General features: G+C 36.7%; 4 protein-coding genes across 9 annotated transcripts; all 4 read right to left on the bottom strand.

Moving 5' to 3' along the window:
• Positions 1 to 713: 713 nt before the first annotated feature.
• LOC103318691 (low-specificity L-threonine aldolase 1) lies at positions 714 to 5,994 on the bottom strand. 6 transcript variants are annotated; one of them, XM_089043553.1, is made up of 12 exons: positions 5,869 to 5,994; positions 5,477 to 5,591; positions 4,262 to 4,366; positions 3,284 to 3,740; positions 2,569 to 2,680; positions 2,164 to 2,214; positions 1,981 to 2,052; positions 1,747 to 1,879; positions 1,563 to 1,621; positions 1,263 to 1,363; positions 1,077 to 1,143; positions 714 to 974 (listed from the first exon to the last, which is right to left on the bottom strand). In XM_089043553.1, the coding sequence occupies exons 4-12, from the start codon at positions 3,724 to 3,726 to the stop codon at positions 933 to 935; spliced, it is 1,080 nt and encodes a 359-aa protein (XP_088899679.1). In that variant the 5' UTR covers positions 3,727 to 3,740; positions 4,262 to 4,366; positions 5,477 to 5,591; positions 5,869 to 5,994; the 3' UTR covers positions 714 to 932. The 6 variants fall into 6 exon arrangements, with proteins under 6 accessions (XP_088899679.1, XP_088899686.1, XP_008218319.1 ...); XM_089043560.1 differs by lacking the exons at positions 5,477 to 5,591; positions 5,869 to 5,994 and adding an exon at positions 4,472 to 4,486; XM_008220097.3 differs by lacking the exons at positions 5,477 to 5,591; positions 5,869 to 5,994 and having other exon boundaries at positions 4,262 to 4,465.
• A 543-nt stretch (positions 5,995 to 6,537) lies between these two features.
• On the bottom strand, positions 6,538 to 12,738 carry CDC5 (cell division cycle 5). Its single transcript, XM_008220096.3, has 4 exons — positions 12,365 to 12,738; positions 10,289 to 11,986; positions 9,036 to 9,317; positions 6,538 to 7,749 (listed from the first exon to the last, which is right to left on the bottom strand). The coding sequence occupies exons 1-4, from the start codon at positions 12,539 to 12,541 to the stop codon at positions 6,862 to 6,864; spliced, it is 3,045 nt and encodes a 1,014-aa protein (XP_008218318.2). The 5' UTR covers positions 12,542 to 12,738; the 3' UTR covers positions 6,538 to 6,861.
• Positions 12,739 to 13,284: 546 nt separating this feature from the next.
• On the bottom strand, positions 13,285 to 16,800 carry CJD1 (Chloroplast J-like domain 1). Its single transcript, XM_008220095.2, has 10 exons — positions 16,501 to 16,800; positions 16,043 to 16,130; positions 15,841 to 15,945; positions 15,654 to 15,731; positions 15,403 to 15,458; positions 14,881 to 14,938; positions 14,157 to 14,282; positions 13,932 to 14,027; positions 13,697 to 13,768; positions 13,285 to 13,557 (listed from the first exon to the last, which is right to left on the bottom strand). The coding sequence occupies exons 1-10, from the start codon at positions 16,605 to 16,607 to the stop codon at positions 13,495 to 13,497; spliced, it is 849 nt and encodes a 282-aa protein (XP_008218317.2). The 5' UTR covers positions 16,608 to 16,800; the 3' UTR covers positions 13,285 to 13,494.
• Positions 16,801 to 17,775: 975 nt separating this feature from the next.
• Positions 17,776 to 19,689, bottom strand: LOC148921224 (transcription factor MYB14-like). Its single transcript, XM_089043647.1, has 3 exons — positions 19,488 to 19,689; positions 19,291 to 19,416; positions 17,776 to 18,400 (listed from the first exon to the last, which is right to left on the bottom strand). Exons 1-3 carry the CDS (start codon positions 19,627 to 19,629, stop codon positions 17,922 to 17,924), a joined length of 747 nt encoding a protein of 248 aa, XP_088899773.1. The 5' UTR covers positions 19,630 to 19,689; the 3' UTR covers positions 17,776 to 17,921.
• Between the last annotated feature and the right edge of the window lie 2,410 nt (positions 19,690 to 22,099).

The following is a 22,099-nucleotide window of genomic DNA, read 5'->3' as shown; positions in this document are numbered from 1 at the left end:
TTTCCTTTCAAAACGGTATAGCCGGTCGGCTGTACTGGGATTTTTTAATAAATAAATAGTATAGCCGAGCGGCTATACACTTTATACCAGGACCCTTTAAAATAAAATAAAAATTCCCGATTTTCTTTTATCAATAAGAGTAATTTAGAACTATCCATTACTATCATATATGCCATAACTCAAGTCTCTATTGTCTCCTTTGATTTTTTTTTTACATTGCTAGAGTTATATTACCCATATAAAGAATTTGGCATTTTTCACGTTTAATATTCATATTATACACATACGTATGTATTTTTCAATAATACATCTGTTTTCTGTACACGTGATATATGTTTTGGATGAGCTTTCGTGTCAAAGCGGTGCACGTTTTTATTAATAAGGAAAAGGTCTTATTATTACTAATTCTACGGAATTGGAGAGAAGAATTTGTGTAATTGTTTGAAATTTGGGATCTATTGTACATTTTATGATATTTTTTCAATAAACTATATTTTCCAACCCAAAAAAAAAGTTCAGAATCTGGTGATATATACCGTATACTGACAAAATCTGCTTCTAAATTTTATTTTATAATATGGTATATTGAGATTCTTAAGAAAAACTTAGTACATAAAAAAACCATTATAGGCTAGCTTAGTTGGGTCTTTAATTCTTTCCATTATTATAAGTCAGACCTTTTAATGGAGAAAGTCAAATGTTGAGACGCAGGATGACTGGAACTTTGATTTTTCATCTTATATACATGAAAAAAGAAAATAAAATACATAAATTCTGCCACCATAAAACCTTACAAATGAAGCTAGCACAGAGAAGTTTCCAAGTTTAGCAAAGATTGAATTATTGCATGTTCAAAGTAGTAGATAGAAATCTCATGTTGGAGACACACAGAGAGAGAAGGGTGGAGAGCTTGTGTTGTTGTCCTATATCCATTAGTTTCCATTATTTTCGTCATGGCCTCCAGTCACAGCTCGCTACAACATTTACATAGAAAAGAAACATAAATTTGGGCAACAAGAGAAAAAGAAATTGCAGATATGCAAACATGTGAACGTGATGATATCAATTAAGTTTACCTGAAAGCATGATAAAGTGTATTGCACATCACTTGCCGAAATTTGGTGGTGGAGAACAATCCTAATGCTGATCAAGAGAACAAAACAAAATTAAAGATTCCAAAATCAAATTTATACATTCTGGGAAATTGAGTATTTCCTGATGCATATAAAGATGTTTGATGAGTGACAGGTGAAGAAGCAGACCTTGACGAGCTCTCTCGCATCATGAGTATACCGTGTTCTTCCAAGTTCTTGAGTAGTTTTTCTGCACTAATATTTGACCCCTCTACAACATGAATATATACCTGCTCATACGCAAAAGTGCATAAATGCTCATAGATGATCCATGTTTATCAGAAGCACTGAGATGATATTACAAGTTTCCAATTACAAAAGAAAGCAGGGTTGTTAACATGAGCCGTCATGCATCTGTTAGAACATAAAAGTAAATGGTAGAAACAAATTTAGAGCTGGCCAGACTAAATTTGAGCAAATAATACTCACAATGTTGGTCTCAACGGTATCAATATCTACTCTTAGTCCTTTGATTTGATTTAGTCCCTCTGCATTCATCAAAAGAAAAAGAAAAAAAGAGATCCATGAATAAAGCTTGAGAAGAGAGAAAGCGATGGCTACCCTCCAAACAAGAGTTTGGTATACAGAACCAATCAAGTAGACTGAGAATTACCTGCTAAAATTTTAGCTCTCTTGTGATCGGTCTCAAGCTTTGCAACATTCTCATGTAAAGCGACCAAAGCAGCAGCACAGAGGATACCAACCTGTCTCATTCCACCTCCTAAGGTTTTCCTGAGCCTTCTAGCCTAAAGTAAGATGCGAAAACAGCAACGAATCAAATTTTGAAGGAAAAAAATAAAAGAAAAGATGTGATGTTGATCTTTAAGAGATGAATTCTCAAGAATACCTTAGTAATAAAGCTTTTGGAACCAACAATGACAGATCCAACAGGAGCGCCAATACCTTTTGACAGACATACCTAGTTTATTATTTAAAAATAAAAAAAAAGGAAAAAAGATTGGTAAGAGAATCCTGCAGAACTGTACTGCATTATAAAGATAATTAAAAAAGCCAGTTATCAGAAGCATACCGAAACTGAATCAGCAGCTTGCACAAGCCTATCAACAGGAACACCAAGTGCCTGTACATGTTTACCATGAATAAGATAACATTTGAACTTGCGGTCTCTTATGAACTAATAAAATATTAACAAGCCTTCCCTAAGTAACAAATGAAGCCACCACATTATGTACAGAATTCATTCATTATCCATCAAGTTTAAAACCAAAGTTCAATATTCAACTAAAAGAAATTATAACTAGTTTCTTTTCAGCCTAAACTTCAGTCTATCTAATTATCAAGATCAGTCTCTTCCGTTTACATTGATCTGTTTCGTCGTTGACATGATTATAGCCTTGTTATTTATTATGAAACAGAATATCATCCAAATTGTATACATTAGTCATAACTAAATGCATGGTGAAAATTGACTCACAACTGATGCATTGAAAATACGAGCCCCATCAATGTGAAGCTTCAAACCATGCTCCTTAGCTATTTCTCCCACTCTGTCTGTGTACTCTGCAGTCAGGCATCTACCACCGCAGCTGCATTTGTCAATTATACCACTTACAAGGCTTTACAAATGATAAAGAAAAGAGCAAAGGCTAAGTAACAAAATAGAACTGATTTAGGAGAAATAATCATAACCAACTTCAACTTCGATAGGTTGGTCTCAACTAGTTTTATAATATCTGGGAGAAATAAACTAACCTAAATTTATTAGGGAAAAAGTTGCAGGTTATATGTCAGCAGGATGATAATCTCTTCCTAATTATCCAAATACAGGGAAGTCAAGTCAGGCCCCAAAACACGTGGGTGTGGGGGCATTAACAAACAAACACATGGTTGATAAAAGATTTTTCAGAAAAGACAGGAGCCAACTTTGGCTCCATATATGCAAGTGGGACTGAGAAAAGAAATTAAGGATATCCCACCCCAACATTTCTCAGGCCAATAACATAAATAAAATAAAATAAAATAAAATAAAATGACCCCCTAGTCATGGAACACAAAGTAGGAGTCTACCAGATATTATATAAAATGACTAAAACTAATGAAGTGGTTACCAAATCGTAATCTGCAACAAGCAATATAGTTAAATGTGTGTTAATTTTTTATTTTATTTTTTGTAATAAGATAATCCTTACTTTGCATGTGAATTTTCCAAGCAGATGAGCCTTGTCGTCGGATACACAAGCTCCCCTCTCGGGTCCCTGATGGCGGCTTCAATTGAATCAAGATCCATTGTGCCATCTTTGTTGTTTCTGACTGTTCTGGGATGCACACCTCCAAGTGTTGAGATGCCTCCATTCTCATAAATATGAATGTGGGAATTATGTCCAAGAATTACTTCACTTCCTCTAATGTCACAATGAACAAGCACACTGATGAGGTTTCCCATTGTCCCTGATGGAACAAAAAGCGCTGCTTCCTTGCCCGTGATCTTTGCCATCTCTGATTCTAAGCGGAATGCGGTCGGGTCATTTCCCAGTACATCATCATCAACTTCAGCAGATGCCATTGCAGCCCGCATTGTTTCGGTTGGTTTAGTGACCGTGTCGGATCGGAGATCCACCGTTTTAGTCACCATTTTTGCTGAAGAAACTAATCCCCAATTGAGCAAAAGAGGAGACACAGAATCAGTTCATAATCTATTGCACGGACAGAAATACATAATCAAATTACTAACTGCAGACATATAAACTAATACTTACAGAAATTGTTTTCGGCTACCATTGTTAGATACTTTACGAAAATGATCAATTAGTAGTATGAATGAATTTGGGGGAAAAAGAACAAAACTCTGTTGTTTGAAAAATTATGGCAAACAGAAGTGTGGTTTTGGAAGCAACAAAAAAATAAAATTCCGATGCAAAACGAATCCCTTCATCAGCATAGCAAAATAAAACAAAATAGAAAAACTCTGATGCGAAAAACTTTCATTTATGTTGACCCTAAATTCAAGCGAAATTCAATCTAACTACTCTAATGGGAGACATTTTTTACGGGCAAAACAGAGGACCCAATTAAAAATTTCCAAACTTCAATCCATTTCTAAGTCACAAGACGACCATTCCAATCAACTTGGAACTAGTCTTCAGGAAATTCAAGGCATCTAAGCTTACATGTAAAGAGAGATATATGCAAGCGAAGCTCCCTCTCCAACAAACTAAGCCGAACGAAAGAAATCCCCTTATTCCTTAAATTGTGGCACTGCAGAGTTTAAGAAACTAGAAAGCCGCAGTTAGTGCAAATTACTTACAAAACCCAGAAAAAATAACTAATCATCATCAACATATACATATACAGCACAGAAAATCTGACATGGGATTTACAAGTTATATTCAGAAAACTTGTTGAATGATTGAAAATGGAACCTTTATATATGATGTAAGGCCAAGAAGAACCCACCAAAAAAAAGACCTTACCTACCTAACCCACCACTATGCCAATTTCAATTTGTATTCTTTAGACTAGTCCGCGTGTGTACACTGTACACAGTCACACACCAAGTTGCCACTTGGAACTGTAGTGATTAGGAATCACGGGGAAAACATCTCAACCAGAAATGGTGTCCTGAGTCCTGATTCATGCAGTCCAATCCAACAAAATGACAACTTTAACATGCATGCAACTGATGTGGCTGGCTAAGGCTTATATCAACAGTTTCCTGACTGAGCCCCCCAACAATTCTTTTCTGTTGATTGACAACTCAATTTCATTTACCATTTGAGGTGTGGTTCATTTGGAATCCAAAGATTTTGCAGATAACCTTTCTTTTTTCTTTTTTTTTCTTTTTCCCATTTGAAGTGTGGTTCATTTGGAATCCAAGTGGCCCAATATTATTTTGGCTTCTTTAAAGTGATGGAAAGTTTCGCATAATTGTCATCATATATCATATATGATGAGACCGCTCCCACAAAGAAGCAACGAGAACGCTTCTTTTTGTCTTGGCTTTGCGGGGGACTGGGCCAATACTACTTTTTTTCTTCTTCTTCCTGATTTGATGTAGACAATGAAATTGATAAATTGCAGATATTTGAGATGAGAGCTCTGTTTTAGTGAATAGTGAGGGACTTGCTGGTTTTATCAAGTGCCAGTTGATTGATCACAATTGCTTTGCTTTGGCCAGTGTAAAAGTTACAGATGTGACATGGTATTGTGTTAATGAAACTCAAATTTGTGTACGGTTTATTTATTTATATAAGAGAAGATTGTTAAAAGCGATTGTGGAGAAGGAAGGAAAAAAAGAAACAAAGTGGAGGAGAAATATGCGTGTCAATTCAACGATCACACAAGTCGTAAAAAGCTTGGACTTAAGACGGAAAAGGCTTGCTTACCTCTCAGAATCATAAATTAGGAAGCAGAGCAGGAGCCTCTTACTCTTTCTTAGCCGAGTAGTAGATATAGATGACGAAGATCAGTGAAGTTTTGGCTAGTCGATAGCAAGACCTCCTACAATAAGAACAAAAATAAAAACACTTGTAAAATGGCTTTATGATTTATCTGTGTTTTTTTTTTCTTCTTTTTGATGGAAATTTATCTGGGTTGGGTTGCATGGTCCATTCTAAGTAAATTTATACTTGCAATTTTTTTAGATGAATCAGCTTCTTATTTACTCAACCAGGAAGAAGCTGCACTGAGTGGAAGAAAGAAGGTAAACCAGACCACAAAAAACCTACAATTACCACTCAAAAACAGAGCAAGAGATATGCCACTATCAATATGATACCTCTGGGTCTGGGCAGGGGCAGTCAGCTAGACAGAGAGAGAGTTTTGGGAGCTTTTATATGGCAGCTTCAAGTGTGGGGCGAGCTTATCCAGCAAGATGGCAAAATAGACTTCCTTCCTTGTGCTTAGTTGGAAAAGTTATCTGCTAAATAATGTCTTCATTCAATGCCCGCTTCAGTTTATAGTTTCATACCTTATAATATTATTCAAACACAAGGATAAGTCGATAATTGTTGAAACCATCCGACGTCCATAAAGGATAAACTGATAATTGTTGAGAATACCCAATATTTAATGATGAAAGTTTAGCTTAAGTGAATAAAGATACGAACACTCTTGTAGTACTGGGTGTGGTATAACCCTTAAATAATATAGATGAACGACAAGAATTAAAGTGAGAATAATATTTCCATTTTAGAGTACAGAATAAAAAAATGTCAATCCCGACCCAATTGATTCTAGATTTAAATCCTCGTCCAGTCATACCAAAAGATTGTGTCCTCGTCCAGTCTTACCAAAAGATTGTGCGTGTGTAATTCTCTGCATGTTGCCGATGGCATAACGTTGACCTCACTCTTCACAGATGATACTTTTATGGACATACAATGGACCAAGCAGAGTGCAGAAGCCATACCGGAATATCAAATACAGAAATTGACAGGTACCAAAATAATAAAGCAATCGACGGTAGACATTCTAAAAAAGAAAGAGTTTCAAAAAGAGTTCATCAATCTCTCGTTCTTGTCAATTTTTTTTTTGGGGGGTAAACACCAATAGCTCCTCAATCTAATAACAATTACACCGTATGAAGACCAGAAAACGATCTCAATTGTTCTTTCACGTGAAGCATATGGATTGGCACGATTTTGAAAACGATAATAATTATCTTCCAAATCATCAAGTAGGGAACAATTTCCGATTGACAATCCCATACCGGTTCCCAACTGGGAACCTATCCACCAACGTTTTGACTAGCAAAAGTTCATCACCCAAACTACACTGTCTCCTCAACATTGAACGCGTTTAGATTTGGTGCTGCGTTTTCAGATGAATCCTCTACCTCTCCTTCGATAGAAACAATGGTGGCACTCCCATTAGCCAAACCACCATCCCCTGCTGCTTGAACACTGCCTTCAAGTTCAGTCAAGCTCCGCCGCATCTCAACTTTTTGATCCTCGGCTACAACACTACTTGTCATGTTGTCACTAATTACCCCATCATCAGGATCATTTACCATTTTGATTTCAGTTGCAACCAGATTGTCAGAAACATTATCTCCTTTGCTAACAGAGTCTTGAGCTGCAACCCCACTGGAGTGTATTCCACCTGAGCTAGTGAGCTGAGAATTTGGATCATTCTCTCCTTCCACAGCAGAAGGCATGTTATCAGGTAAGTTAACATCCCTGGACACTGTCTCGTGATCTTTTCCAGCATCAATGTCCTTATCACCATCCATTTGCAGATTTGTAGCTTCACCATTAGATGCACCACCAGGAACAGTGCTCCCAAGCTCATCTGAAGCAGTTGTAGGATCAGGATTCTCAGATGTCTGCAGAACAGTCACATTTTCTGTGGCCTCAGCCAACTCTCTATCACAATTCATGGCTGCAATTTCTTCTTTTTTTTCTGCTTGTGCTCTGTATTCATCCATACGGTGCTGTACCCTTTCCAACTCCGCTACAAGATCCCCATACCGCTTTTGTAAATTTCGCTCAAGTTCCTTTTGTTTCTGAACTTCCTCCCAGATATTATTTATCCGGTGTGATGCCGCTAATTTTTCTTGCTTCTGTAAAGCTTTGAAGCACTCAAGTTCTTTTGCAGCCGTGTCCATCTGCTTAAAAGTCTCCTCAATTTTTGGCCAAAGACCATCTTTAGCTCGCATCTGGAAAATAAGAAAGGACAAAAGATAATAAATTTGGTTTCAAACAATTTCCACAACTAAAAAGCAATGCACCTCTCAGTTAATTTATTCAATCTAACATTAGTTGGGTTAAGCAGTTATGCATATGGACCCTGGCACCATACTGTAATAAAATATGTTTCACTCCTATACTTGAGATATAATTACACAAGAAATACACACACGTTAGAAAAAACTTCGCTAACAAGATCATGATGGTACTCAATGCAGCTAAAGATCAATACTCTGATACTTTTCATTTTTAGCAACTTTAAGTATCATTCGTTTGGGTTGTGTGCAAAACATCAGATGGAGATGAATCTTATTCGATGCCAAAAATATAAGGAGTCCAATGTCCACTAGCAATTACTTGAATAATTACTAAAGTATGGGTGTTTGTATATTACAAGAGCTCATACTCAGATAACGAGAGGAAGGCCTATGAATTTTTAGCACAACTTCGGATAAGGTTTTTGTTCCACTTTTCAGAAGTTCTGCGTACAATTCTGTGAATTTAAGCTTTGAAAGTTTATTATACAAACCCCAAGCCTATCAATTGCAAGCATCTTGTACCTTAATAATGCAGAGCAGCGGTTATAAGCTGCTGCCCAGCAACCCAAACATCCCAAAAATACAGAGAATAGAAGGATACAGCAGTATAATTGAAGTTGGAACGAAGATAATTGAGTTCTAGGGCAAAATTCCCAAAGAAAACTCTATAGACTAAGGTCTGAAATTATATTGATACATTGATTAAAAAACTGCATAAAGAGTCTCTTAATAGCCTATTTATACTAGAATAAAGAAAACCTAATTGACAAAGGAAATTAAAAACCAAAACAGGAAATAAAAAAAATCCTAGTAATAGGAAAACAAAAGAAGTAACTATTAATTTAAAGAAACTAGAACCCTAGCCCAATTCACTAACGAGCCTAAGTAATCTTAAAGAACTTCGTAGATGCTCCTGCATCACTTAAGCTTGAAAGTCACATATGATCACTGAATTGCAAAGCAAGAATAGAAAGTAGCTTATTTGTGTAACCATAGGCTTGAGGGAGGGAGGAAGGGCAAAAGAATATTCCATTGGAGCACCACTTTGGTTCTCAAAGGAAACTAACAATGGTAAACATATGCTAGAATAAAATAACAAGAAATTTTCATAACAAGTGTGGAAAAAAAATGCACACAGAGGCCTTGTTCTAACAATATAAAACTCTTCCTATAACCAAAAAAAAAATCAGCAAGCATTATACAAAACAGAATCATACCTCATAACCATATGTCCGAACTTTAACTTTGCTCTCAACGCTTGCTGCCTTCTGGATATCATCTTCCATCTTCTTTTTCACATTCTCAAATTCATTCTGCAATGCCGCAAGTTTCTCCATATTTGCAGCAACGCTTGATAGACCATAAGCACCACGAGTAGGCAAGTACATGAGATCGTTTAGGCAAGTTTTGTGTGCTTCAACAAATTCATCAAGGGATTCTTCTTCATGGCCCATTGCAACACGAAGATACTGAGCCTCTTCCTTTATCATTGAATCAGCCTGCTTACAGCATGGAGATCATAAACAATATGCAGATATATAATCATTAGACATGCTTAAAAGTAGTCTAGAAAAATGAAAGACATTGGATCAAAATGAATAAAATAAAAAACAGTCAACACAATGAATTGAACATCTGGTATAATTTCATCATGCTCCAGCAAACAACTGATTGCAAACTATCTAAAGAGTCCATATTCATCAATCTATACTTTTAAAAGATCTTTTTGAAATGACCATCTATTATGTACACCCATGTTTAGGACTCTTGGTACAATCTCATTTTAAGTTTAACCTACAACATGGAGATCATAAACAATATGCAGATATATAATCATTAGACATGCTCAAAGGCAGTCTAGAAAAATGAAGGACATTGTGTCAAAATGAATAAAAAAACAGTCAACACAATGAATTGAACATCTTGTATAATTTCATCATGCCCCAGCGAACAACTGATTGCAAACTATCTAAAGAGTCTAAATTCATCAATCTATACTTTTAAAAGATCTTTTTGAAATGACCACCTATTATGTACACCCATGTTTAGGACTCTTGGTACAATCTCATTTTAAGTTTACCTTATTGATTCACCTTTTCAATACTAATAGTTTGTCAAACTTCAGTCTCAGTCTGTCTCAACACACATCAGATCTCACTACACTAATTTTGGGGAACAAATCTTTTATCATATCCATATAGAAGTACATAACTACACACACGTATTTTAAAGTAAGTCAAAATTTACTCCACTAAATACTCATACAGCTGCTTTTTAAGCAAACCCTTTGCTACATAACAAAACATAATGCTTGAACAAGATTAGATTTTTGTCAACCCAGGCACATATGAAACAGTACTTAATAAATTGAATAAAAGAAGACAGTACCACCACCTCCATGTATGTATGTGTGTCCGTATGAAGGTGGCATTATGAAAGCAATGACATATAAGAGGAACTAAACACACACCTCTGTCATTTCATCTTCTTCAAAATCTTCTATCACAGGGACAGAAGCACTAGGTCCACCAGCACTGCGCTTGGCACCTTTCTTTTTCCGTTTGTCTACTTTCTCAGTAAGTGGATACTTGGCATTATCATGCTCCAGTACACTAAGAAGTTCCTTTTTAACCATTTCATCAGCCTGCTCAACTGAAGTAGGAGGAACAAAGGAACTCTTGTCTCCATCTGCTCTTGTCAAGGAATTTCTAATAAATTCCAATGAGGCAGCTGGTGGTCTGGGGAGCTCCCTCTGCAATACTTTTGATCTCTTCCTAAGTAACGCCTGCTGGCGTGCTTCTTCCTCAGCTCTTTCTCTAGCTAGCCTATCAGACATATCTTCTTCAATTTTCTCCTCGGGTTCTTCATTATCTTCTGGAACTGGTTGCATGACTATCTGGTACTCATTCTTTGGCTGTGGTAAATTGCCTAAACCAAATTGCAAGTTTCTTCGTTGCTCCAATTTTGCACTATCATGTATATCAATTTCTTCATTGATATGGAGCTCATCCCTAATGGGAGTCCCCTTTGGAGTCATGCCAAAAGAATCCCTTGTTGGAGTCATGCCAATTCTAGGTGTAAGACCCGCACCTCCAGGAGTTGCAGAAGGAGTCAGCATCAGATTTGGTGTTTGAATTTCTTTTTTTCTAGGAGTGACCCCAGAAAAATCTGATGGGTGCAACTCTGGATTATCTCCTCCTAATAACGGTGTTTGAGACTCTCTCAACCTGGCCAAATTTTCTGCTTCCATCATGATTGCATCACCCTTTCCAGAAGGTGTTCTTTGAGGTGTTCTTTGAGGTGTCATTCCCAACCTTGGTGTCTGGGAATAGTTTGCAAGAAGAGCTCGAGTTGCACCACTCCCTTCTGTGAGTTCTTCACTCCCTGCAAGATCACTCGCATAACCCATCTTTGCAATTTCCTCCAGCTCATGGTCTGAAATTTGGGGTGCAGGAAGCATCAGTTTTGATCTCTTCCTAACTGTTTCTGGATCATTCAACTTGTTGGCTTGTAGAATAGCTGAGGGAGCATCCTGCCTTTGAGCAATTTTGTTCTTTGCAATATCTTGCTTTCTTAACTGCGCTTCCACATCAATCCTTCTTTTCCCTTCAAGCTCCTCAATGGTCGTAGGGAACTGAGGCTGTTCCACAGGTCTATCTTCATCAGCAACATCATAAAAGCCTGGAGGAGGCTTCTTCTCAAAGGGAATTTCGGCATTGTAGTCTATTCCCTTCCTTTTCCTCTTTCGCTGCCTAGTATCAATTCCAGCAGCTTTTAATTCTCTTCTTTTCTGTAGTGAAGCAAGCCTTCTGGCCTCTTCAAGCTGTTTCTCCCTAGCTTTCCTTTTGGCCTTCTTGCCCCTAGTGTTTGCTAACCGAGCTCGTGCCTCGGAAAGCATCTCCTTCTCATCCTCATCCATATCAACAGGATCTGGGCGAGCAGGCTTTGACTCAGGATTGGGGTCAATCTCTCCAGGGCGCAATTTCCGTGGATCATCACCTGGTTCATAGTTGTCGTCCTTAACGCAGGCTGCATCAAGCAGTTTCTCATACCGCTCCAGACATTGGGATGGTGTACGACCAACAATTGGGGCAATGGTTCTCCATTGTGTAGGCATGAGCTTAGCAAGATGAAGAAGCTTCTCATCCTCTTCTCTAGTCCACTCAGTCTGCAAGAATCAGGGTAATTGAATCAGCATACAAATCCATCTAACTAAAACAAAAAACAAAAATAAAGTCAAACCAAAGGATGCAAAATAGACTTAGGGTAAGGGGAAAAAACAAATAGAATAACAAATTTTATATTTTGCTCCCATCTCAGTATAATGGTAACCCAAACTAAAAAAAAGTGGAATATTTAAACAACTGAAAGAAACCAAGCAGACTAAAAAAATCAAAATATAACCAAATCAGTTTTCAGAAGCACCACACAAATCCTAAATAACTCCACATTACAAGTTTTCACAATCTCCTATATTTCTTCAGTAACCAAACATCAAACTGAACAAAAGTGATAGTAATAACAATAATAATAAACAATACATTACCTTTTTGATGGAGGGGTCGAGCCATTCGTACCAGCGAGCTTTACACTGCTTAGCCGATTTGCGAACCAAGAGCGACGAGATTCGAGCCCATTGGTTCTTCCCGTATTTCATGACCGCCGCCTTGAGGATCTCATCCTCGGTGTTCTTCCACACACCTCCTTTGATCATAATCCTCATCTTGACCTAGTTTCTTTAATTCACACACTGATTGATACGATTGATAGAAAATCCTAGGGTTTTTCAATTAGGACAAGACGAAGAAGAAGAAAACTGGAAAAATCCTTCCTTGGGTTTAAGAATCGGTGATAATCGGATTTGATTAAACCCTACCGCGCGCTTCCCTCCATTCTTCGTATTAAATCGGTGGCTAACTCTTGTCTCAGTGTAAAATCTCAGCTTCTATATATAGTACTTCTTTTTCCTTTTTTGTTTGGGAGAGTAGTGTGCTTCTCTTATTTTATGAGGATAGGTAGGATATCATCCTTTTATTTTATGAGAGGAGGCAAGTGGAGGTTGTCGTTTTGTTTAACCCAACCGACCCGACCCAGGCCCCAAAATATGGGCTTAACTATAGTTAGATCGTGTACAGGCTTGCCCAATCTTAAAAGCCGTTGGATAAAACATCTCGCGTGTTGTTGTTTGTGTGGTTTTTTTTTTTTTTAATATGCACTCGATGATCTAAATTACTTAAAATTAATTTAATTTATGCGAAGGAAACTCATATCTAGGTGCAAATGGTGGACTTACTATCCTATCCAACTAGCCTAATCCGCATCGATCATTTGGCATGTCCTTTTAATCCTTGATTGCGTGATTGGGAGTATTTGTTTCTGTTTTTTTCTTTTCTTTTTTTTATATATCAAGAATATTTGTTCTGTTAATCCTCATAACGCAAATGCCATTTTTCTTTGTAATGTATCTTTTTGAAAAGAAAGAAAAAAATGAATTTTCATACAACGCAACACAAGATAAAACCGAATTCGAATAGCCTTCCTCTCAAAATTTCAACTTACAACATTGATTTCTCATTTTAAAAGAAATTTGACAGCTAAATTGGTACAGAATAGCATCAGTAGTTGGCTCAGGATAGCTTGCTGCTGCATGTCTCTCCGATTTACAAACATTTTTCATCACCTATAATATGATGCCAGAATGTAGAGCATGACTGCAGTTGCTGTGGTGATTATCAATTCCTGCATGCGCAGAAAGATTTTCACAAATGGTTTATTAAAAGATTTTCCCAAGCGTACAACATTATACAATTGATTTACCTTCTTTGAATGTACAACAAGGTCTATCAGATAAATGCAAAGATGTTTATACTAGCAATACCTGGTTATTGTAAAGAGCAGCAGGAATAAAGCTACCAGTAAACTCAATCAAATTCAGAAGACCGGTGTATCCCTGCAAGAAATTAACAAAGACTACTGGTGAAATTAACATAAACAAGAGGAATTGAAATTATAACATAACCAAATATTAAGATCGGGAGCCAAATTAAACCCCAAAATTATACACCCTCCCTGTCAAACACTAGGGCACCAATAATTCAAACAAGATAATATACCAGAGAAGCAACAGCAATACAGCCAAACACTAGGGCAAGAGAACGAAGCAGCCGTTTTCCCATTTGCAGTCCTCTCCCTACCTCCTCACCATCTTCCTGAATCAATAGCATAATTAGATCGAAAAGTAATTCAAAATAGTAAAGACGGCTCATCATAAGTTCCTGAATATGGTTTCAAAAAATGAAAACAATGAGAGGCAATATATGTTTAGCAATATGACTCACTGTATATGTTGGAGATACAGGTGGTTCAAAGGATTTCAACTTCTCAAAGATCCGATAAACAAATGCAAAAGTTAAAAACTGCAGGGGTTTATATTCAGCATTCCGCTTGATAAGAAGCCAAGCAATCTGCAAAAAGATGAGGGTACAAAAAAAGGAAATCAAGTAGAATAAAAACAAAAGAAACATGAATGATTATTTTGCTGAAATATATAAGTTGTGCTAGGACCATATAATTCTGCCTGGCAAAAATTATCACAGAAGTACAATGACCATGCAAAATCACATCACATGCACAGGGTAACCCTCCCTTCTTAACCTGATATTTCATAACAAAGTAAATGGTGTTTTGCTCAAATCAGCTGCCAAATAGGTATCGAATCCATGGGAGATTTGAACCTGGAACCTACTCTAAACAAATTGGAGACTAATGCCACTAGATATCACTCATCCCAGTTAGCTCCAAAAAGGACAATTCTGGTCAGCTCTCAAAGATATCACTCATCCTCTCCACATAGGCTAAAATATCTATGTAACAGAAACTAGAAACCACAAAGGTATAACAAAATTACAAGAAAACTGCAGAAAGTAATCAAAGGTTCAAAACCTCATGAAAGTTGGATGCCTTTGAGAATTGTTTCATAACCAACACCATCCACCAAAGAATATTTTCCAAAACAATAAAAGAAAAAGGATAAAGATAATCAACCATTCCTTCACTACTTACAAATACAGCAGATATTGCCAGGTTGATGCGCATATCTTGTACAGTAGACTTGGTGAACCTATAAACATATTAGAAGTCCATAGATTATAACATACAGTGCCACCACTAGACTACTTATATCCTGTTAAAACAGTCAATACATCACACATGGAGAAAAGACATGTAAGCGATTTCATATTTTAATTGAAAAATGGCATGCCTTAAGTCATGTTCACAAAAATGCCAATGCAGAATATATATAAAAATCTGAATAGTTATAGCATTGTCCATGTTGAGGGCTCATAAGAACAGCCAGCATTGTCATGAGATGACAAGTGAGTGGCATCATTGCTAGAGGTCCGCATGAGATTTACACCGCAAAAGTACCAGCCTCTAGCTAACGCATGGGTAACCTACTCTTTGCTTCATATAATAGAATGCATGCTTAACCAAGTATCAAAATCAGCAGCCACTAATATGCATCTTCTCAACAACACTATTTTCTACGCTACTAATTAGGAGTCACATGATGCGTAGACAAACCTAGGCCCCCATGGTACAATTGGTTGCTTATCAGCATATTTTATGTCCTTTGAGACCTGCAATTTGAAAAAAATATAAGAGGAATCATCAGTACAAGGCAGAAGAAAAAAAGGATGATAATAAACTTTTCTTGTTATGTTGCAGCTGATAATTATTCAATCTGAAATTGGAATTATTGCAAAGATAAAATTGAGAAGAGCGTAACACCTTGATGGAAGAAAATTCAGAAAATAAAATATCACTGCATGTACCTTGAAGGAACCAAACGTCACACCTTTCTTCCTATTACTTAGCTGTGCCATCATGACTTTGTCATATGCTTTCTCCAGCTACATAAATGATTATGCAACCATAAGAATATCGTTCATGAGGTGGTTGCAACCACATATTTTAAGAGTGAGAGAGAGAGAGAGAGAGAGAGAGAGAGTTGAAACCTACTCTGGCAGCAGTTGCTTCATCACCGCTCCTTACAGCCTCCTTGTGTTTTTTTGTATATGCTGCCTTGATCATGTCAAACCCCTCAATGGGGCTCACACCGAGAACCTGGAGGATATTAGAAAACAAATAAACGAGTAACCACTTATTCAGTGACTTGCAACATCAATTTCAAGGGTTTATACTATTTACATACTGAATTTACCTCATATGGGTTTAAATCACTGTCTGGATTAGAACTTCCAGCTGCAGACGCAGCCGCACAAATTATCCTTGCATTCTGTGGAATTGTTCTAGAAATATGATAAGTTTAACACCCTGTTGCTAAAGTTATACATTGAAAGCATGAACAAGAAGCTGAATAAAGTTGTTGTCGGATGATTGTAGTAGCGTTATCACCCACACAAACCCATTAAATAAATAAAAACAACAACTAGTTTCCCGCAGTTTCTCAACCGAACCTTACTACATACAGACTTAAACTTCTATGATTTCTTAACTATAACAATATCTACATAGAATTCAGCATTCGACCCTTGAAAAGCTGAACGATCTATTGACCAACTCTTATCTCAGTTTTCCGAGCAACCAAACGCAAAGAAACGGCTCAAAAGAATGAAGAGGCATACAAAGGTTTCCAACAAAGTGATTAAATTAAATTACCTGAAGAAAGAAGGCTGGAACCTTAACTCTGGGACTTTAGGTCGGAAATTCCTCTGGGAAAACTGCAATTTGGGGCAGTGAAAAGCATGAGAAATTGCCAAAGCCATTTGCACTGTGGAAAATGAGCTCAGTTTGAATTTATGGGTTCAGGGTTTTATAGGGTTTTGAGCTTTGAGGTGTACGAAAGAGAGAGAAGCATTACGGGAATGGGCTTGATAATGGGAGAAACTGGGTATTGGAATTTTCTGTTTGGATAACTGAGTTGGGAAATTAGAATTCGTTGAACCAAAACGGCCCTTTTTCTTTCTTTTGTAAATGGAAAATGCTAGAGGCACCAATTTTGGACTAACTTTCTAATAGAGTGTGGGATCCAGTGTATTAACGGCTCCATCTCTATTAGAGAGTTGGTGCCCAAAATTGGTGCCTCTAGCACCACCCTTTGTAAATTGTAATGTAACTTTTAACTTCTTCAGTAACTCTGCATCAAAAAAACTTCTCCAGTAACTTTTTTTTGTTTTCGTTTTCCTATAGTACCCTTGTGTTTGTCCATGTTTTCCTTCAGGCCTATATACATGAATGCTAATGCTGGGTTAGAAAACTCAAGGTCCGTTTGGTAACATTATAAGGGGTTGTTTTCTTTTTCAGATAATAAAAATGAGGCAAAAACACATTCGGTGGCCCAAAATCAAAAAATACTGAGAATATTTTCTTAGAGTGAAAACAAGTTCATGTGTACTTGTAGAAAACAGAAAAAGTTGTTTTCATTCTCATGTGAAACGTTTTCATAAAAATAACTCACATATTATTATTTCAAAGAATAATACTAGTCTTATCGCATTTTTATAATTTCATACCATGATGTTACTAGTTTCTGTTTTTCTAATTTTATACATTTCATTCATTTAATTGATGTGGCATATGATATGGACATGCCCATCATGTGGTATAAAAATGTGAGATAAAAATGTGGTAAGTGTAGCATTACTCTATTTCAAATTGTACTATCAGATACTTTTTCATTGTTTTTGTTTTATGAAGATATTTTTTAATTAATCTACCAGATGCATTTTCATTTCTTGAAAATGCAAATTCGTTTTCTTGTTTTCATTCTCTGAAAATATTCTAAGAAAATGTTACATAACGGATATATTTGGGGAGAACTTAGATCTCTTGTATTTTTTTTATTAATTTTACAACCCTTTTAGCATATGAATTTTGATCACATGCCTTGTTTTATTTTGCTTCACTTTAAATAACATAAATTTTTAGTTTCTTTTTGTCTCTTGGTTATTTTACAATATTGCATTTCTCATTCATATATATAATTGTTAATTAACACCACTTTCAAAAACTGAAACCAAGAATTCCAACTCTCCTCTGCTTTCTTTTGTGGGGGAAAAACAAAGAATTGAAGAAGAAAACTAAATTGCACCAAACTCCATCATGCAGTGGCAGACTGGCAGTGCTACTGTTGATGGCTCTCCAGCTTTCATAAAGAGGCTGTACCAAAAATCCATGTCTTCATGGGTCTTGGAACCTTCCCTTTTCATGATTTGCACCGCGGTAGAGTTAGAAGAAGAAGAAGAGAAAGGAGGCTCAAGTCCTGGATCTGCATAAATAATATTTGGACTACTACATGTCGTTTTTGACAACAACTTGTTATGAAGATCATCATCATCGTCAAGTCTAAAAAAGGTTGTTGGTGCATATTGGATAGGACATTGAATTCTTTGGTCTCCGTTCTTCAGGGGGGTGACATTATTAATGCTTCTGGTTAGGGGGGCTGCTGCAGGTACTTGACGTTCTTCTTCAACTCTCTTCTTCAAGTGAGAGTTCCAGAAATTCTTTATTTCATTGTCTGTCCGGCCTGGCAATCTTGATGCGATGGCAGACCATCTGTACGTAACAATTAAAACACTAAATGAGTTTCTAAGCAAAATCAAAACGCTTGTTGTTGTTGTTGATGTTCCTATAATAACACTCTTGTTTCTTCGATCCAATCCATGTAAGATGTTGGATTATTCTAATTACCTACTTTAAGTGGTCTTCTAATCATCATAGGGTTGTCTTGGGCTCAATATTGATCAAGGACCCAATTACTACTCGGCTGTAGCCTTTGTATAAGTGTTTAAGTTAAATACATGGGTCAAAGGGATTCCTAATTAATATGGACTAGGGTTTTTATTTTCTAATGCAATAAGGACTGCTTGAGAGTTTTTCTTGATGGAAGAGACTCCTAGACAGATACATATAAAACACAAGTGTCTCCTGCTCAAACGATCAAGCCAACCCACACAAAAGAATTCACTCTATCCAGAATGAGTGTATGAAGGGACTGGACTAAGGAGATGTGCTCTTGTATATTCTTGATGTGTGTTCTATCATGTGTAGTCATTATAGTTTACAATCCAATGATTCCCATGAAAAAGTCATTACTTTGGATACTCAACTTAGGGCATATTATTAAGCATAAAATCTTCTGCGGCAAATATGCATACACAAAACATAGGAGCTCCATCTCAGAGTAGCAAACAGATTACAGTGTCCGTAAATTATAGTATATGATCAGCTATAGTACCTATAACTAGCTCATTTCATAACTTGTGTGTCTGTGACAGAGCCTAGCTAGAGGAAAATTAATTAAGTGGTCAATAATGTTTGATATCATATATCAACTTTTTGGAGCTAGCTAATGATAATTATAATGTTCACTACATGATATATATAAATATATCGAATAAATAATGAAGCAGTTAATAAGAGATGATGATGAGTAGTGTACGCTCCTATTTCCAAGAAGTTTATGCAGCTCGAGGATGGTTTCTTCTTCTTCCTTGCTAAAGTTTCCCCTTTTAATGTCTGGCCGCAAGTAGTTAAACCACCGAAGTCTGCAACTCTTTCCACACCTCGACAGACCTATATATGTATATTATTTATATTAAAAGAATCACATATATTATATTAATTAGTAGATAATTTATACTGACCAGCTTGTTTTGGAAGCGCTCTCCAATTAGAATGGCCATGTTGTCGGATGTAAGAAATCAATGTCTCATCTTCTTCAGGCGTCCACGGTCCCTTCTTTAGCCCCATCTTCTCACAACAAGGAGCCCTCCCCATTTTTCTCATCAAATAGTTAACCAGCTACTAGCTAGCCAGTCCGATATATATAACCCTGATTTTTGGTTAATTTCCTGTCCTCACACGCAACGCATGCACCACTATAACACTAGAATAATAATAAATATAGTTGAAGAGATGCCATAGATATCATCGTTGATCACTAAAGGAAGAACACTTCAACTGTAACTGTTATTCTTGAATTTAAAGCAAATGACGAATTCATTTCGTCATGTGCGCCATTGTTCCTCTCGTCTTGGTTTGAGTTGGAAAACTTAGAAAAACACTTTTTGGTGTCTAATGGTCAAATATAACATGCGCCACTAGCGATCATCCAAAGCCGCCCTGCTTTGCTAGCAATATCTCGATATATATATGGGGACAGAAGACAAAAACATGCACGTTTTGTTTACTTATTATGCAGCCGCAGCACAGCGTGAAATGAATTGTATTTCATAGATATTACGTACTTAGATGAAAGCACGGCAGGCATATACGTATCTGCAGAGAAGAGAACTCTCGTGCATGCATCACTGGGGGTTGAACTTAATCTCCGAAAAGAAGCAGGCATTCTTCTTATTAAACTGATTAATCCATCGGTCTTCAAACCAAGTTTGCATTTTTATTACAGAAAGTAGGTAGCATTTTCTTTTGGGACACTGCCTTCTTAAACATGCTTTAATGCTTAGGTCAAGCAGACAATCATAGCCCAGACAAGATCTTGTCTATGTCTGGGGCCAGAGATCTCCAATTATACTTCCTTCAGAACAGTCTAGCCCCATAAAGGAGGCTGACTGTATTATATACATGCATATCAATTCCCTATTTCTATGCAGAATCTCTGCTTTTACCGACAAGGATTTTTGGCCGCATAAACTAAACTCATGCGTTAATTGACTTTAATTCAAACGAGGCTCAAGCGTTTTCGGCGAGCAACCATCTGTTTCAAGGCTTTTGTCTTTCTTCATCAAATCCAAACTTTTATTGAATATCAAACCAGCCCAGCCCAGCCAAGTGGACCGGGTTTTATAGATCTTGATGTCGGAAAAAATAGCACATCCCAGCCCAGCTGTACCGGCATGTCCTAAGTTGGAGCCGCAGACCCACATAAGTGGTGAAGGTGAAAGCCCAGAGGTCGCCGATCAATCAAATCTATTTATTTATATTCAATATCAGCGAGATCATCCAACCGTCAGAGGAACGTTGATCAAAATATAAACTTGATGATTAAGAAAGAATAATAAAAATATATTATTAGTAATTAGGACCCAAATGACATATGAAGCTAATATAATAATAAAATGATTGCTTACATCAGAATCTAAATAATTGAATTCATCTAATAGCTAACGTGGAGCATTTTTCCAAAATTAAAATAATGAAACCTCGGAAGATTATTGATTAACATAAGATAATGACATGCTTAACGTGATGCATGACGTTTGCTCCCAAAATTTAGCGATGCATGACGTTGATCCAAAGTGGCATGCGCTATGTTATGAGCTATTCCTATTAGTGACTTGGCCTGTCTATTATTTTTATTGTATTATTCCCATCCATTCAATTATCCAGCTGCTCAAACAGTTGAGTTAATAATGGAGAAGAGAAACATGCTTTTCGTAGAAATAAATAGTTTGAGATTTTACATTAACTACAAAAATAGACCAAAAAGTTAATAATGGAGAGAGAAACATATGTACCAGTCACTACTCATATGAGTCATGTCACCAGTGATCAAACATTATTATTAATATTAAAAGATTCCATATAATCAGGTTGGAGTTCCCCACCACAAAGAAAAGGTTGGATCTCTCTTCTCTGAAAAGGATAATTCGCATTGTTTAGTGAGCTTAAAACCAAAAGTTATGCTAAATTTTCTTGATCAAAACAAACACATGTCTAACGTGATCGTCTTTAGGTTGCGTTTGATTTATGAAAAAAGAGACTGGCAAGTCATTCATTCCAAATAAAGTGAAACTTTAACTAACACCACTAATTAATTAACTTGAAGAATCGTATATCAAAAGCGTTGCTCCTACATCTTAAAAGATACTCCTATTTTTCATTCAGTTCACTTCATAGTGAAAAACAATCTTAATAATAAAGCTAGGATAGGATGGTGATGAAAATTGCAAGAAATAATAAGGAAGAAAAAAAGATGGATGCAGGGTTTTGGGGTGCTGCTGCATGGATGCATAGCTTTGCAAATTGCAATGCATTACGCATAGCAAAGGTGTAGTATCACTGGACTCACTGCTCTCATTGTCAAAAGAATTATCATAATAATGGCCAAACCACCACAATATAGTCGTTAATTAAGAAAAAATGGAGAAGGACTTTATCCTTATCTTCTTCTAGCATGTAGAAAAGAGACCGAAAATAAAAAAGGTCGGACCACGGCAGCCTCCACCTTCGTGGAGAAAGTGACAAGCACGGCATTAAAGTGAACAAAATGCTTAAACGCTGGACCAATTGCTTT

This window comes from Prunus mume, linkage group LG1 (assembly GCF_029339155.1).
Source record: "Prunus mume cultivar Tortuosa linkage group LG1, ASM2933915v1, whole genome shotgun sequence".
NCBI classification, from domain to species: domain Eukaryota; kingdom Viridiplantae; phylum Streptophyta; class Magnoliopsida; order Rosales; family Rosaceae; genus Prunus; species Prunus mume.
Note: the sequence above shows the minus strand (reverse complement) of the source record. Positions and strands in the feature narration are given on the sequence as shown.